A 16,814-nucleotide genomic window follows, 5' to 3' on the forward strand; every position below is an offset into this window, starting at 1 on the left:
CTTATTAGATGGGAAAGCTGTTACAGGCAATGTGTTTAACGTGGGCATTTTGTAAAATGACCGGGCATTGTGTAGATTGCACATTTTTTTGGACAATGTGTATAATGGGCAGTTATTTCACAAATGGCCGGTCATTTTATAAAATGCCCACGTTAACGACATTGCCCATAACAAAAGGTTTCATCGCGATCGGTTTATTCCTTGCAGAGTAGCACCAGCGAATAGGTTTCTTGCTATAACAGTAGTTATTAATAATAACAAATTCTACAAATTTTTGCAATTGGGATCATCGCGAAAATATCTCCGATTAGAAGCAGAGTAGCGTGCATTGTTATATTTTACTGTAGTTTCAACACTCCTCCCTCAATGCATGCTTACAATGGATCAGTTTATTTTACATTTCTTTAACGCCAATGCTTTTAATGCAAAAGTAGTTTTACTTTATGAAGTGGTTTAGTCATCACATCTGCAATCATTTCTACAGATGGCAGATAATTTAAATCAAAAATTTTATTATTTATTGTATCTCTAATAAAATGATAACGTAAATCAATATGTTCTGATCTAGCATGGAAAACGTTGTTATTTGCAAGTTGCTTTGCGCTCTGATTATCATTATATAAAATAATATCTAAGTTTATATCTAACTCTAACAATAGGTTTCTTAAAAATAATATTTCTTTGACTGATTCTGACATAGCTATGTATTCTGCTTCGGCAGATGATTGAGCTACAGTTTTTTGTTTCTGACTTTTCCATAAAATAATTGAGTTACCGATTTTAAATACGGAACCAGTAAATGATTTTCTGTCGAGGACATTTTACCCCCAATCTACATCCACAAAGTCAGTCAGAGTCAAATCACCCTTTTCATACATTAAGCCTAAATCTATAGTTTTTTTCAAATATCTGACAACTCGCTTTGCTGCGTTCCAGTGTTCTTTTGAAAAACACGTATTGAATTGAGATAAGAATACTACATTATACATAATATCAGGCCGAGTGACAACAGATAGATACATCAAACTGCCAATTAGTTCTCTATACGGTAATTTTAAATTTGTTACATGTTTAGATAAAGTATATAGCGAGCTTGGGTCAGCGGGAGTTTTAGATATTTTCGTCTCTATCAAATTATATTTTTCTATAATTTCAGCAATATGTTTTGTTTGAAGAAGATATATCTTATTGCCTACCTTAAGTATTTCTATGCCTGTATAATATACGGCTTCACCTAAGTCTTTAATTTCAAATTCAGTCTTTAACCTAAGTTTAACCTCATTAAGTCTTGATAAATTATTATAAGCTGTAAGTAAGTCATCTACGTATACAATAATGATCATTTTATAGCTTTCGGTAACATCATAATATATACAAGGTTCTGCTTGTGAAACCTTCAGATCTAGACTCTTAAGAATGTTATCTATTTTTTGGTTCCATACTCTCCCGGCTTGCTTTAGTCCATACAAAGCTTTTCTTAATTTACAAACCTTGCTGTCTGCCTTTATATCATCTAGCATGTTAAGAGCTTTATTTTTAACATTTTCATTTTCATCTTCTATTATATAAACTAAAAATTGTTTTAAAAAATCTGGAAGTTTCATATACACCTGTTCATCTAGTTCCCCGTTTAGATAGGCGCTTAAGATCGTTTTAATCACGTTTTAAGATCGAACTGAACTGCGAGAGCTATTAAGACACGTAATGATTTTAGTCTTACCACTGGGGCGAATGTATGGAAATAGTCGAATCCATAGATTTGTGCATATCCCTTAGCCACCAGTCTGGCTTTTCTACCTGTAATCCTTCCAGTAGCATCCCTTTTATTTGTTAGTACTAATTTTGACTCTATTATATTAGCTTCCTTTGGTCTTTCAACTATTTCCCATGTGTCGTTTCTTATTAACTGTTTAACCTCTTTACAGATTACATCACTCCAATCTTTTCTATCTTCGCCGTTTAAAACTTTACGATAATCTATTTCCGCGTAATTAGTTTCGGCTTCTTCAAAAACATCGTCCTCTAATTCCTGATCATTCACATTAGGCATAGTGTCACCTACATTCTCTGATAACGTTGAAGATCAATATATTTTTCTTGGTCTCCCCGGTCTTCCTGTTTTTGATAATGACGGCCTTCCGGGTAAGTGTTTCTTCCTATTTGTTGTCTCTTGTTCGACCCCTCTTTCATCTTCTTTGTCGTTACAATTACTTAGGTCAACCTCGATTTCTTAAATATACTATTTTCATTTTCATCTTCACACTGTGTAATTTCTTGTGTTTTCTTAATATATGGGTTGTCATCAATAAATTTGACGTCTCTTAATATAACAACTTTTCGTAATTCAGGTATCCAAATTCTGTAAGCTTTTGCTTCATCAGAATAGCCAACCAGTCGCCCTTCCTTACTAAGTTTCAAAAGTTTCGGCTTTTGTTTCTTATCTAAAACATAAACTTTTGAACCAAAGGTTCTTATATGATTAAGATTAGGCATTCGCCCATGGCAAAACAGGTAAGGCGTTCTACCATCAAACCCTGTTGTTGGGCGTCTATTTCTAATATAGTTTGCTGCCATTACAGCTTCTCTCCAGAACGACAATGGCATACCTGACTGTATCAGTAAACACCTCACGGCGTCGATCAAGGTTCGGTTTTTCCTCTCAGCTAAACCGTTTTGCTGTGGTGTATAGGGCGTGCTCAATCTTCTAGATATTCCATTTAATTTCAAGTAGTTATCGAATTGCTCGTTACAATATTCTTTACCATTGTCCGTCTGTAAGTATTTTATTTTCTTCTCTGTAACATTTTCTGTCGCCTTTGTATACTCTTTAAATTTTTCAAGAACCTCGTCCTTATGTTTTAGTAAATATATGACACATCAGCGCGAGTAATTATCAATAAATGTAACGAAATATTTAGCTCCACCCATATTCGGTGCATTAAATGGTCCACATACATCCGAGTAAATTATCTCCAATATGTTTCTGCATCTTTCACTGGAGTGGGTAGAGGGTTGTACAGTCAGCTTGTCCATAGCACATATTTCACAATTTATGTGCTCTTTATTTGTTTTGGATTTAATATTATTCGTTTCTCTCAATAATTTTATTAAACTCTTTTCATTTAAATGTGCCATCCTATTATGGCATAATATTAATGAATTATTTTTTATCTCTTCAGTATACTGTGCAATTTCATTTGTAGACTTTCATTTGTAGCTATCATTTTCACATTCCCATTATATTTGTCTTTCACAATGGCTTTCTCTTTATCAGAAATTACAAGATTACCCTTGTCAATTATTCTTGATACAGACATAAGAGAAAGCGTTTTCTAGTTTAATGTTCTTCTCTGTATTATCTGTATTTATTTTTAACACGACTGTACCTTTTCCTTTTACGTCTGTCGAACCATTATTAGCCAGATTTAGTGATTCAGTTACCTGGGTTATACTTTCAAATTCTGTTTTATTGTTGTAGGTGTGCCGTACAGCCGCTGTTTAGGATCCATTTTGTATCATCATAGCATCTTTTACTTTTATTATCATTTTCATCGGCGACACAAGCGTAATATGCATTATCCTCGACTATGTTACTGACTGTTTGAATTTCGTTTCTCGAGAAAGGATACTGTTATTTTAATCAGGTTAGGAGTTGTTAAATGAAGGATTGTTTTATATTTTAAAGATAACTTTCCTTTATTGCAAACTTAGGACACGTTTTCTGTAGCGTAGTTAGAGAAGAAAAAAAAGGTAAGTATAAACCTGGATACAACATAACAAAACTTAATCTAGTAACTTAAACTAGTATTTTATATAGCGGCGCTCATTTTGAACTTTACTAGAATGATCATTGCTACGTTTTCAACAGATACCTTGTTCTGCACTTCATAGCATCGTGCCCTCTTCTTTGACATCTGTAACACTTTAGCTTTGAGAATTTATTATGATTATTATTTGAAAATGTGTTGTAATTGCTATTGTTCCTAGTATAATTAGTTTTATTATACTCCCTTGACGCTGAATACTCTCTCTGATTTTTAAAGTCTCTCTTAGCTCTCCTATCTAAGTCTTTATTGTTTGTCGAAGCACCCATAGCACTCGATGTTCCTGTCTTTTGCGATCGAACATCATGCTCTTCTAGTATTTTTACCTTTAGGTTTTCTGCATTTGGTACGCGTCTCTCGATTCGATCGCGCATCTAAAATTCTCAAATGAAAGTGGTAAAATGTACAACAACATTACAGCTAACAAATCTTCGTTTATGTCTACGTTCATATCCTTTAATTTTTCTACAATATCAAAGAATCTATTTATATGTGTCCTGACATCTTCTCCTTCAGACATTCTTTGCAAAGTCAGCTATTTGAAAAGAGTTGTCTTTTTTGCAGAACCTTTAGACGCACAAATATTTTCTAATTTTACCCATACCTCTCTAGAAGTTCCGCAGCCTTTTAATTGTATTAATTCACTCGGGCTTATGCATAATATTATATCAGATTTTGCTTTCAAATCATTTTTAACCCATTCGCTAACTGCGTTCGCATTTTCTGCGACACTTTCCGGTTTCACTTTTTCACCACTTACATATTGCCATAAATCGTTTTTTATAAGCACAGCTTCTATTTGCATTTTTCACGTTTCGTAATTTTCTATGTTTAACACTTCAATTTTTGTTATATTACTCATGTTGTACGATGCGCACGTGTTTTATTTGTATTTCAAAAATCTTCACGTTCGAATGCAAAAATATTTACTTTATATTTGTTATTCCCGTAACCTGGGCCCATAACCTGTTGAATTAAATACTCCGACACACGGAATGGTTTTTGGTTGTTTTGAATAATAACTCTTTGTTCTTGATTATAACTGATTTTATTCGCATTTGCAAGACTATGTGCCACGTGCGTGTACTCTACTTTCCGACATACTGAAGACTATATATACGCGTGCTCGTTCTAATACGCGTACAGCTCCCTCTCCTTTTTCGCATGATAAAGCAGAGTAGCATGCATTGTTATATTTTATTGTATTTTCAACACATGTTTATTGTTTTTTAAAGTATTATAACAGTGTTGATTGCACTTTCTTCTGCTTTTTCATATCTTCGTATATGTATATGATGATAAACCCGCAGTATTTTATCCAAGTTTCTGTTAACATGCATGCTTCGATCCATGTCTGGATCGAAAAAAGTCTCGTATTAACTGAATTTTTGTTCGCATTAAATGCGACCTGGTATCATTTTAAAATTCGCACTAAATCGAATATCGCACTATGTGAACTAGCATTAATCAAGACTTACCTGTATACTGGTTTTCGGTCGACGCGATATGTGGATAGAAACAGTACAGACAGCTGACTGTATACACCGTCAGAGTAAGCGGTAGAATACACGTAGGCATACGTAGAATTCAATGTAGTAGTAACAATAGTTTTCCACGAATATCTCGGAAACTAAAACTGTCAGTTAATTATACATAATGAAAAAGTTCTTCAGCATAATGCCCCCGACAACATATTAAAGGGTCATTGAAATCATCCTATGTTGAGATTAGAAACTTCCTGTTTTTTGCAATAATAATCCTTGACAATGAAAAAATGCAAAATATTCTTTTTACGGGACCAATCAGGAGACATACTCTACAAGATGCAAAAGGTTTCGTTCCGATTGGTCCAGCCGTCTCGGCGTAATCGGTGAACATACATTAAAAAAATATATATATATATATATACATCGAATCCTCCTCCTTTTCGAAGTCGGATACAGCTGGGTACAGACGAGCGCGCCGCGGCTGCAACGCGGCAGCAACGCAGCATGGAACGAACATTACATTTGGGCGAGTATTTGTTCGTTTGGACGGTAGCGCGAACATGTCACGAGGCAATACTGTAATGCCGCGCAACGAACCAATTTCTGTCGGTCTTTTGCGCGAACACAAAGGGGTTCCTTGCCGCAGTGTGGACGGTTTTCTTCGGGTTTGCCGTGTTCGAGCCCAAGTACCGAAAATATTGAACTGATGGCGAATGCGCGTTGAAATTCATTGTTCGTTGCACCCGCGGCGCGCTCGTCTGTGTGGTAGTATAACTTTTCGTTTGGTTGCTCAAAATAGACTGAAGGAAATCTCAAGGAAATGCGAAATATTTGGCTGTGGTGTCCTTTTTAAGGGTATTTTACCTTGTGTTTGGACAATTTATGACATGGTCAAGAGCTAAACGAGAATGGGAGAATGTACGTCTCTTAAGGTATGTGTTTCAGATGTTCAACGACAACGTTAGATTTTTATATATCGAAGAGTTCTAGAAGAAGCGTCTGAAAAATTGTATTTCATATGCATTTCACATTTTAAAGTTATTTAACTTAAACTGAAACAATTTAAGAAATAATTGCTATAAACCCTTAATTATAATTAACTATTCCAAACACATCTTCGTAATTTTGGGAAAATAGGAATTTTCTAAAACAAAATTATTGCTCTAAACATTTTACATTCATGGATATTCATGTAATAACAAAATTCATTACATAACAAAACTATACAACCATGAACTTCATAATACTATATCGCATGCACGATGTTAAAATCTAAAGCATTGATTTTAAACATTCGATTTGTTATAAACCTGGGGTGATTACTATGTTATATGTATATTATGCCACTTATTTTCCTCTGCTTATATATATACAATGATCGAATTTTTAAAACAATTGTATAAATAACATTTGATAGATATAAAGTACTAGCATCCTCGTCGCGGCTTCGCCCGCTCTCATAAATAAAAACTTCGAGCATTTGAAGTAATAATTGATGTGGCGAGTGGGTGAGCTCAACTTATAGTCTGAACTCGCCAACTCTCTTGTGGAATGCTGCTCGCCATCTAGCGGGTGATTCTCAAACTACACTCCAGCGGTGCAAGAACGCGTGCGCGGTTGCAGGCAGTAAGAGCGTATGCGCAACGGGGATTCACATATCATAAATCACTTTTTTAATCGTATAATAACATTTTAATAAAAAATCGGTAGATTTTATTATTGCTAAACCTTCCGGGGACCATAAGATGATGTAGTTAAAAGTTGGTAGCGATAGGTTCAGTAGTTTTCGCGGTTAGCAGTTCCAAACGAAAAAGGGTCTTTCCTTTTATATAGTAGTAGGATTTAGTAAACAAAATTACAAATTAAATATAAATAAAAAAGTTGAAGTTCAATAAAGGGGGCTTCAGTTCGTTAATCTAATATTAAATAGTTTATAAATGCAAAATTCAATATGTACAGTAATAATAACTGCGCGCCGCGCCGTTCAGTTATTCCGTTACGCCTAGGCAGTAGGCAGTAAGTTCGCTTGATGCTTTCTATAGCAGAAATGTCTGCTCCATCGCGTACTTTGGTTAGATTATCGCCTAGTCCTTTAGTTTTTGAAATAAATTGAAAAATATCAGCAAAAATTGGTGCGTTTTTGGTATCTTTCTCACTTTGATCATTATTTAAACATATTTAAATGTTTACAATATAATAACAATTTATATTGTTTTATTCGGGAAAATTCACAGATTTTTCTTATGTCAAAAGTAACCGAATAGCTGCTACGGTAAAAGCACAAAACATCTAAGTTGAAAATTTGCAATTTTCTTAACATTAATTTTCTCAAAAACTGTACGACCTAGAGAGAAACGGATTTCAGATTCGTATTTAGCTCGCAAAAATCTATAAGAATTTCATAGTGACGGTTACGAAATAAAAAAGAAGTCAAAATTTGTTGTACAGTGTTATCAAGTTCTATCATTTACCTGAATCCTATGAGCAACTTAATGAGACAAAGTTCCCTTAACCCCTTCGCATCGGACGACGAGATATCTCGCCACGTGATATCGTTCACGATATGCTTTGGACGAGATACTTCGCGTTCGCGTTCCCGTTTTTGAACGTTCACAACTGAATATTACTCACCGGTTGCTTTGATACAAATCGTTGAACGAGATATCTCGCATTATAAAAAAAAGGTGTGCGAGATATTCCATACACAGTGTCACATGAACGACTTTGTGTCGCGAGATATTTCTTACATTGCATTGCATGAAAGACATTGCGTTGCAAGATATCTCGTCGAAACCATATCATGAACGAAATCACGTGGCGACATATCTCGTCCTCCAATGCGAAGGGGTGAAACCTTTGAATAGCTTATCAAGATAAAACCTCCTTAAACCTGTATCATTATCACCACAGCTTACTCTAACGTAAGCTGCTAGAAGTAAGTAGACGTTTAGTTGCAAAATTAATATTTAACAGACCTGTTTCACGGTTCGGAATTCTTCCTCCGTTCGTCCGTCTTCTCGATAATAGTGATCATTTCGCATATTCTGCATCTCTGTCATGGATATTGATTCGGTATCGGCATTGTTCGAGTTTAATCTGTAACAAATCGAACCGCCTATTTCGTGTCACTAAAGTTTCCGTTCCTGTCCCAAAATAATAATTTCCACGATAAATCTTACGTCCTGATCCTACAAACTACTAGAGCAACATGCTTGTATAGAAAAACTGGATCTCGTCGAAGGAATTTCGTCATCAACTACAGTAATCTCGTTCGTCAAAGTGTTTAACGAGTACGATAAACGACAATGAATTCCCGAAAGATAGGAGGCAGAGCCCAAACGATCGATAACAAGATATCGCGCGCAAGCTGCGATCAAAAGGTTCGACAAACTTTCGCGATGATGCTCGAAAAGTATCTTATAAAATATCGAAACAATAAGATTACTTACCCATTTAACCCTCGCTACATTTACACAAAGAGAAACTTTTCAATATAATAGTAAATGCTTTTATCAGACTATATTCAATAAGTTGAACATCCTTTTCCGCTTCCAGATACCCTCAATTTCCATTGAAAATGACCTGAATTTCCCTGCATCTGCTCGAAACTTTTACAAACTTTGGTTTGAACAGAATTTTCAGAGTTTCGTTATATGGAATGTTGTTGGAAATTTAATGCTGTCTGAAATCTCCACCATGGCGATTACCATCCGAGAGCAATTATTTCAACAATGCACTTCAGTCGTACAAGCGCTCGTATAAGTTTTAAATACATCTCGAGGATCATGTAAAGGGATATAAGAATTACCTTAAGGGGGTAGACACGGGTAATGCAGCGATGTGACATTACCGGCAAATATGGGCCTATTAATGGGTTTACGGGAATCGGTTATTTGTCCTTATATGAGAACACTTGGAGCTGGGTAAGGGCTCATTCGAAAGAGGAAGGTCCAATGCAGGGCGGTCAACTCATGGTTTAACGAGATTGTGTCCATATTTAATAATATCAGTGTCCAAAGTAGAAGAAAAAGTCGACAAAATGCAGTTGCGGAATCGAAGCACTTTTAGGCCACTAAAAGAGTTTTGTGACTCAAACGGTGAGTTGACCGCCCTGCATTGAACCTTCTTCTTTCGAATAAGCCCTTATTCAGCTCAAGATCTTCTCATATAAGGACGAATAACCGATTCTCGTAAAAACATTCCCAAAGACGAGTTCCGCCATTATCTGGATACTACAGAGCAAGTCACGTGACAAATTTAGTTCAGCTAGTAATTATAAGGTGGCGTCTAAATAGAAAGGCTGCCGATTTGGAATCGTAGTTAGAATCAAGCGTTAGCGTCAACTCGAACTGTGCTGCGAAGGCAAGCGAAAAAGGCAACATCGCCTGAACGCTGAGTGAGACGCACTACAGTCATGCTATCCTTCTCTCATTCTGAATGTTGAGATTGTCCCTTTTCGCTAAGTTTTGGCTGCGGCCCGCCTGGATTTTTCACAGCGTCCCATAACCTCGCCCCATTCAAACTATATCGTGTTTGGTGTCATTTTAATCAGAAAAATTTCACCAATGCGCTAGTAAAAGTTTCAGTAAAAAAAAGTCAAAAATAAAAAAGTTTTATAGTTGAATTAGTATTAGTCACGCCGATACGTTTTGGCTCTTTCCTTTGATCAATAGACCTCTCTCTCTCTCCTCCACTGTCTGTCCCTTTCTACGTTCATGCTTGGTTGGTCGTCGCATCCAATTCGAGATTCGACATCTCGGCTGGATACATGCAACGTCTGGTTCCCAATCTCTGTTGCATATATTCAGCTTTTACTGTATATGTAGACGCGAGGTCCCTCCATTTATTAGTTCTAATAGTACCATAGTACTTTTTTATGCAGAATGTTTCAAAGAGTTGACACAAGTAAAAAAAAAAATGCAATTCCATTTAAATAAAAAGTATATTTGCATTTTTTGAGTGCATCGTTGCATTCACGGAGAAAATGAAATCACAGAAAAATAGACATTATCATACCATTGAACTTTTACATAAACAGCTATTTCCTATCTCTTACCAAATTCAAGATATAACCCGTCAGAAATTGCATGACGTATCCTGTATATTTTTATTAATTAAAAAACATTTATTTAAAGAAGTTAATAACTTTTTCTAAAAAATTTCTCAGATTGCACGTTCCTTCGGTTCTTTAGAGTAGGCATATATTTTTCAGCAGCGAGGGGTGCTATGGTGCGTTATATAAAATCCACGCGATCAGTCAGTCAGAATTTATCGGAGCGGGACAATTCTATCATTTGGGTTGAAAGAAGGATAGCACGATCACCGTACATCTCACTCTAAAGACGCGCCAATGTTTCGCTTTCGTTCTTCAGGCGTATCGTCGCGATGCCTCTGTCGAGATGAGCGTTTGAATGTGTTTGTAAAAATACTTGAGGCGTTGTTGCCTTCCTAGATCGTGTTGCGCGCACGCTAGCTGAGAATTAAACCATTCAAGTTCTTAAGTGACTCATATGCCTCATATGCCGTGTCTACCTGACCTCTCCGATTCGGGACGTTGGTATTACGGCAGTTTTTTCGTTGGGCCTGGTGGAGCCACTTGCGTGTTTTGTTAAGAACTTGAATGGTTTAATTCTCAGCTAGCGTGCGCGCAACACGATCTAGGAAGGCAACAACGCCTCAAGTATTTTTACAAACACATTCAAACGCTCATCTCGCCAGAGGCATCGCCACTGTTGCGTATACCTGGTATCCTCGCCCACCAATACTCGCCGGATACATAAATTCGTCCCTTTCCTGTCGATCTCCTGATTCCTATCACATCCTTTCCGAACAGGACACATAACTTTGAAAAGATTCCCTTTTCCTAAAAAGCATCCGAGATTTCCCAAGAAGATATTAATTCCTTCTAAACCAAAATATAAGTCCTTTCCATTTAGAAAACTTTTCCTGTGTCTATTGCTAACTCTGGATACACAACCGTACCCCTCCAAAGGCGCTTTTCAGCCCCTTAAATACAGGCTCCAAGCGAGGAGCCAAGGTATTCAAAAAGCGAACTATGTAAAGTGCGGAACTATCGACGTAGTTATTTTTAATAAAGTCTCAACAATAACCACTTGGTGTAGTCTTTTGACACCACGATACGCCTGAAGAACGAAAGCGAAACATTATCGCGTGTTTAGTGTGAGATGTACGGTGATCATGCTATCGTTCTTTCACCTCAAATGATAGAATTGTCCCGCTCCGATAAATTCTGACTCACCAAACGCGTGGATTTTATATAGTGCACCGTAGAACCCCTCGCTGCTGAAAAATATTTGCCTACTCTGAAGAACCGAAGGAACGTGCTATCTGAGAATAATTTTTAGAAAAAGTTATTAACTTCTTTAAATAAATGTTTTTTAATTAATAAAAGTATATAGGATACGTCATGCAATTGGGACGGGTTATATCTTGAATTTGGTAAGAGATAGGAAAAAGCTGTTTATGTAAAAGTTCAATGGTATGATAATGTTCATTTTTCTATGATTTCATTTTCTTCGTGAATGCAACGATGCACTAAAAAAATGCAGATACACTTTTTGTTTAAATAGAATTGCATTTCTTTCTTTACTGGTATCAACTCCTTGGAAAATTCTGGATAAAATAGTAGTATTAGAACTAATAAATGGAGGGGCCTCGGCTCCTTCTCTCCTTCTCTCCCCTCGCTACTATTCCCTCTCACTATTACCTATCACCTATATCTAACAGTACAATGTTTAAAAAACTAATATTTCGTGAGATATATCATATTTTTCATAAGTCATACCATTCAACTTTTACATCAATAGCTTTTTCCTATCTCGTACCAAAAGGATATAACTCGTCTCAATTGCGTGACGCTTGTATTTCCAGAAACCTATAGTAACTTTGTTTTACGAAACTAATAAAAAATACAAAGGAGTGTTTGTCGATATTCTGAGTGAATGCAAATAATTTAAATAAATAAATATCTCATATACAACTTATGTAGGGGGAAGTTGCCGATATCGTACTATTCTCCTAAATCGTAGCACATTCAAATTTTGCTTAATGTTGAATGGCGGTACCAGCTAGCAACATCTTTTATAAGCTAAGACATATATATTCCTATAAAACCTTAAATAGTGTATCAAAATCAATTACAGTAGCTGTTCTAACAAATTTGAAAAAGCAGATCAGCCTAATGTAAAATTTTAATCATGTTGCGCTTGCGCTGTCTCTTTTAAAAATAATTTAATGATATTTATTTTTACACAAATATAAGCCTACGTTTTTATGTGCATGCGCCAATTTTCAAATCATGTTAAAACTTACTTATAAATTAAATAAAATAAAATTATAAAAGAGCCAGCGAGTAGCCTGAATCGTACTGCGGCGTAGTTTACCAAATCGTACCAGTACGAGTTAAACAATTGATCAATATTTTAGATATTTTTTTTAGATTATAGTTATGCCAAATAGAAAGTACGGACAGTGAAGTGCAAATAACATGAATAAGGCTATAATAAAACACACGTCTTCAACTAGTGCATCTGCAAATATTTCTGTATCGCTTAACGAAGAGGAGTGGTTCTGCAGTTTGTATGAAGAAGTTCAACTTGAAAATATAATACAATGTTTAAGGGTACATGAGGCCTGTGCAGGCGTGTCAAAAGCACAAAATGTTATTATTGTCCTCAATGTTAAATAAAATCAATTTATTATTTATAACTCAGAGATAGGATGTTGGAAACCAACTAGTACGATTTAGGATACCGGTTGCCAAAATCGTACCTTCGTATCATTTTTTTACTAATGCATGTAAGACATAACAACTGCTTTCAAAATGCAGTTAACGTTGTCCACAGGTTATTTAAATGATATTTTATAAAATTGCTCAGCTAAATTCTCAAACAGACATACCAGAGCTTGATATTATGCATAATATCTTAAGTGGTATGATTTCGGCAACTTTCCCCTATGTAAACATTTGCAGAATTATTGCAAAGAGGAGGTATATTCTTCTCTTGTTATACCTCCTCTTTGAGCGAGGTTTGTTATGGGGCGCTGTGAAAAATCCAGGCGGGCAAATACTGCTCGTTCCACTAAACAGTGTGAAATAAAATAATTTTTAACAAAAAATACAACCGACTTCTAAACGCACTAAAAAGCATAAAATAATTTCTACTTCATTTATACAAACACCCAACAGCTATTAATAAAACCTATTTATTTTATATAAAATTTGTTACCTTGCGACGCGCGCGCGCGTGATGCGAGGCGAGGCACAACGTAAAGAGCAAAGAAAAGCCTTGGACGATGAGAAAGGTATCGCTGCCACCAATCCTGATCGTTTATGATGCGTTAAACGTTCCTCTATGATCAGAACGATTAAAAGACGGAAAAGTTAGATTTTGATTATTTCCGTTGGGTTTGTCAGTGTTCTGGGTCCCATACGGGTCCCTCCTTGAAACTGTATGTTGGTATGCGTGGATTTAATGTAAGATAGGTATTATAATTGAAAGAAATGAAAATAAACGTTTAGTGTGCAAAAATCAGATATAATTCAAAGAACTATTGAAGCTAACAAAGAAAGTAAATTTTTAACTGAAAACTGAATATGAAATACTGATATGTATGATCTGATAATTAACTGAATTTGAATTTGAACAATTTTGATTTACAAGGGTAAAGATGCTTAATCTATTGTATAATAATGACTATTGTTTGATTAAAGTTTGATTAAAATATGAACGGCCTTTGATCTAAATTGAGACTAGCTAATATAATTTCGAACGCAATTATAATTTTGGTTTCAAACGACTATCTGGACAATTAGTAGATGGAAAAATAGCGGATTCTATCCGCGAGGGTACGACTTGTATGAAGAGACTCTTATAACCCGCAGGCTTAACAAGTCGTCCCTCGTTTATAGCTCATAGTCGAGGCAATCGTTTCTGAAAATCGCGACAATAGAAAATTTAAAAAATATATATATTATAATTCGGTACCTGATTATGAAATGACGGGACGATCTAAAATGAAGAGGCTCTTATAACCCGTAGGCTTAATAGATCGCCCGTTTTGCATTGTTGAAATTCGATTAAAATGCCGTGCTCGAAATAATAGTAATGAACAGGCTTACTGTATAGATGAATACACTTTTTTTAATCCAGACACATATTTAAATCCGGTCGCCGCAAGACGGCCGGCAACGCTTTCGTTATTATTTAAAAGATCACAATTTGTAGAAATCGGGAAGACTCAAAAACATAAAATAAGATCAAAAACATTCGATGAATTGTCTCATTCGGTGAAACGTGCGTTCGGTGAAGTGGCATTTGGTGAATCGGTATACGGTGAAATGTCCATTCGATGAATTGTACATTCGATAAATTGTTCATTCGGTGAATTATCTTCGGTGAACTGGTTTTCGATGAATTGGCATTCGATAAACGGTTCGTAAACCGAAATTGTAATGACTAAACTTAATTCGACATTACATGTATATACCTGTACCTCTTAGGAGTATACACCGGAAGAGCTAAGTTCGGTTATCCCAATTTCGGTGAGGTTATATTTAAGTCATGACCAGATACAATTTATATAATGTAATAAGGAGTACCATAAACGTATTATCAATTTTCGATGAACTGTCAATTCGGGGAATTGTTTTCGGTGAATTGTCCCAATTAATGAATTGTCCTTTCGATGAACTGGCATTCGATGAATCATATCTTTCGGTGAATCAGTATTCGGTGATTTGTATTCAGTGAATTGTCTTTCGACGAACTTCATTCGGTGAATTGGATGGATACCATGTCAACGCGCTACTATTATCCGTGTCCACCCCCTTGAAACGCCGCACCGCGCCGGTGCATATGTTTGATAATATTGACAATGATGTTTTCCATATTGACAATAATATTTTGATGTTTTTACCGCGTGTAGACGGAAATTCTAACAAATGTAAACGATCCACACAAGTTTTTATCTGCATTTATCAAACAAGGAAATCTCGTAAAATACGAATCGAAGTACAAAACACGCGATAAAAATTACCTGGACTGCGAGTTTGCAGGTCTGTAATAAAGTTGATACACTATCGCACAAGTTTCATTTATAATTTGCTCTCGGTTGTTGCTTGTTTGTTTATACAACCATTCGAAGTCCATGCAACTTTAAAACGGTGTTGAAAAATAATCAGAAATTTGATTCCACTGCCATCGCTTTCTTCACTAATATGTTAATAATTTTTTTCGCTTTTGCATGGAATAAACAGGGAACTCTTTTTTACAGTGTTCAATTTAAAAAAGTAGGCTTACACGTGTCGTGCTGTCATGTGATATCGGCCTTTCATAACTAACCGAATCTTCCAGTAACAAAACACCATGACCGTTAGAGGTAACGCCAGAATCAAGACGAGCATGTAAACCTCGTGTCCACGCCACAAAAGAGCCGCATCTGAATCGCGGACGCACCAGTACACTTTGTGTGTCTAGAAAGAGAAAAATATTCGTGTTAGATGATTCTTCGCTAATTAACACTGCAGGATTTTCAAGCTAATTTTTATCGATTAAAGCTCAATTTATGTTATTATTCTAATTAAAATTAGTAAATTTTGCAAACACATAATTTCGAATTTTAATCGGCCTGGATTGGGGACTTTAAATTGCATGTGTAATTTAAATACAAATGTCAAGAACGATATTTATCGCCTTATTTCTGCTACTTTCTGCAGGAGACACAAGACTCATTTTTCTACATCAATCATTAATTTCCTCCCTTTGTTCATCCTTTCTTTCAGGAAGGGAAAGCGATCTCATTTAAAACCTGCTCACGGATGTTTCTACGTTCGAACGAACTAATTTACAAGTTGACGGGTAAATGAAGCTCGATGCAAGTCATTTCCAGAGGTAATAAGAGAAGAGCAACAAAGGGAGGGTTTAAAAACCCATGGAAGATATTGCGAAGAAAGCTTCTTTTCCTTTACAAAATCCATTTGATACACAATTTCACCCGATTTTCTACTCCCTGCTTGCTCCATTCTGAACGGAAATAGCTTCTTAACGGTTTGATATACAGAGGTTTCTCGCTAGAAAATATCAGTCAAATACACGTCGATTTCTGTTGATGGGCAACGCTATCTCGTACATATTTGTGTAGACCACCAATTTCTCTACATGAAGTAGGAACTGACATTTATAATAATTATATCAATTCATCGCTTGAAAATATTAAATAAAGTAAATGAAATAGAAATAAAAATGTTAATACATTTACCTGGACGAAAATCATTGGAATACCAAGAAAGAACGATGTCACCCAAATTGTAATCACCACCTTACGGGCCTGGCTTATCGTGAATCTGTATTCCGTTTTCATCGGATAAATTATCGCGAAATACCTGAAACACACAGATGGAATTTTTAATTCCAATTTAACTTTCTTAATTAATTTACGAACAACCTACCAAAAATAATTGTCGAGTGAACTGTTGCGAAAT

The 16,814-nt window shown here is 35.7% G+C and overlaps 1 protein-coding gene across 1 annotated transcript in view; it reads right to left on the reverse strand.

The window, feature by feature from the left end:
* Positions 1 to 16,814, reverse strand: part of LOC143306885 (pyroglutamylated RF-amide peptide receptor-like) — a 65,373-nt gene that overhangs the window by 18,708 nt on the left and 29,851 nt on the right. Inside the window, exons 4-6 of the mRNA XM_076693125.1 lie at positions 16,592 to 16,715; positions 15,634 to 15,806; positions 8,287 to 8,407 (exon numbers count right to left, since the gene is read on the reverse strand). Of these exons, the coding sequence (XP_076549240.1) occupies positions 8,287 to 8,407; positions 15,634 to 15,806; positions 16,592 to 16,715 (418 nt within the window). The remainder of the gene's footprint in view (positions 1 to 8,286; positions 8,408 to 15,633; positions 15,807 to 16,591; positions 16,716 to 16,814) is intronic.

This window comes from Osmia lignaria, unplaced genomic scaffold, assembly GCF_051020975.1.
Source record: "Osmia lignaria lignaria isolate PbOS001 unplaced genomic scaffold, iyOsmLign1 scaffold0039, whole genome shotgun sequence".
Lineage (NCBI taxonomy): Eukaryota > Metazoa > Arthropoda > Insecta > Hymenoptera > Megachilidae > Osmia > Osmia lignaria.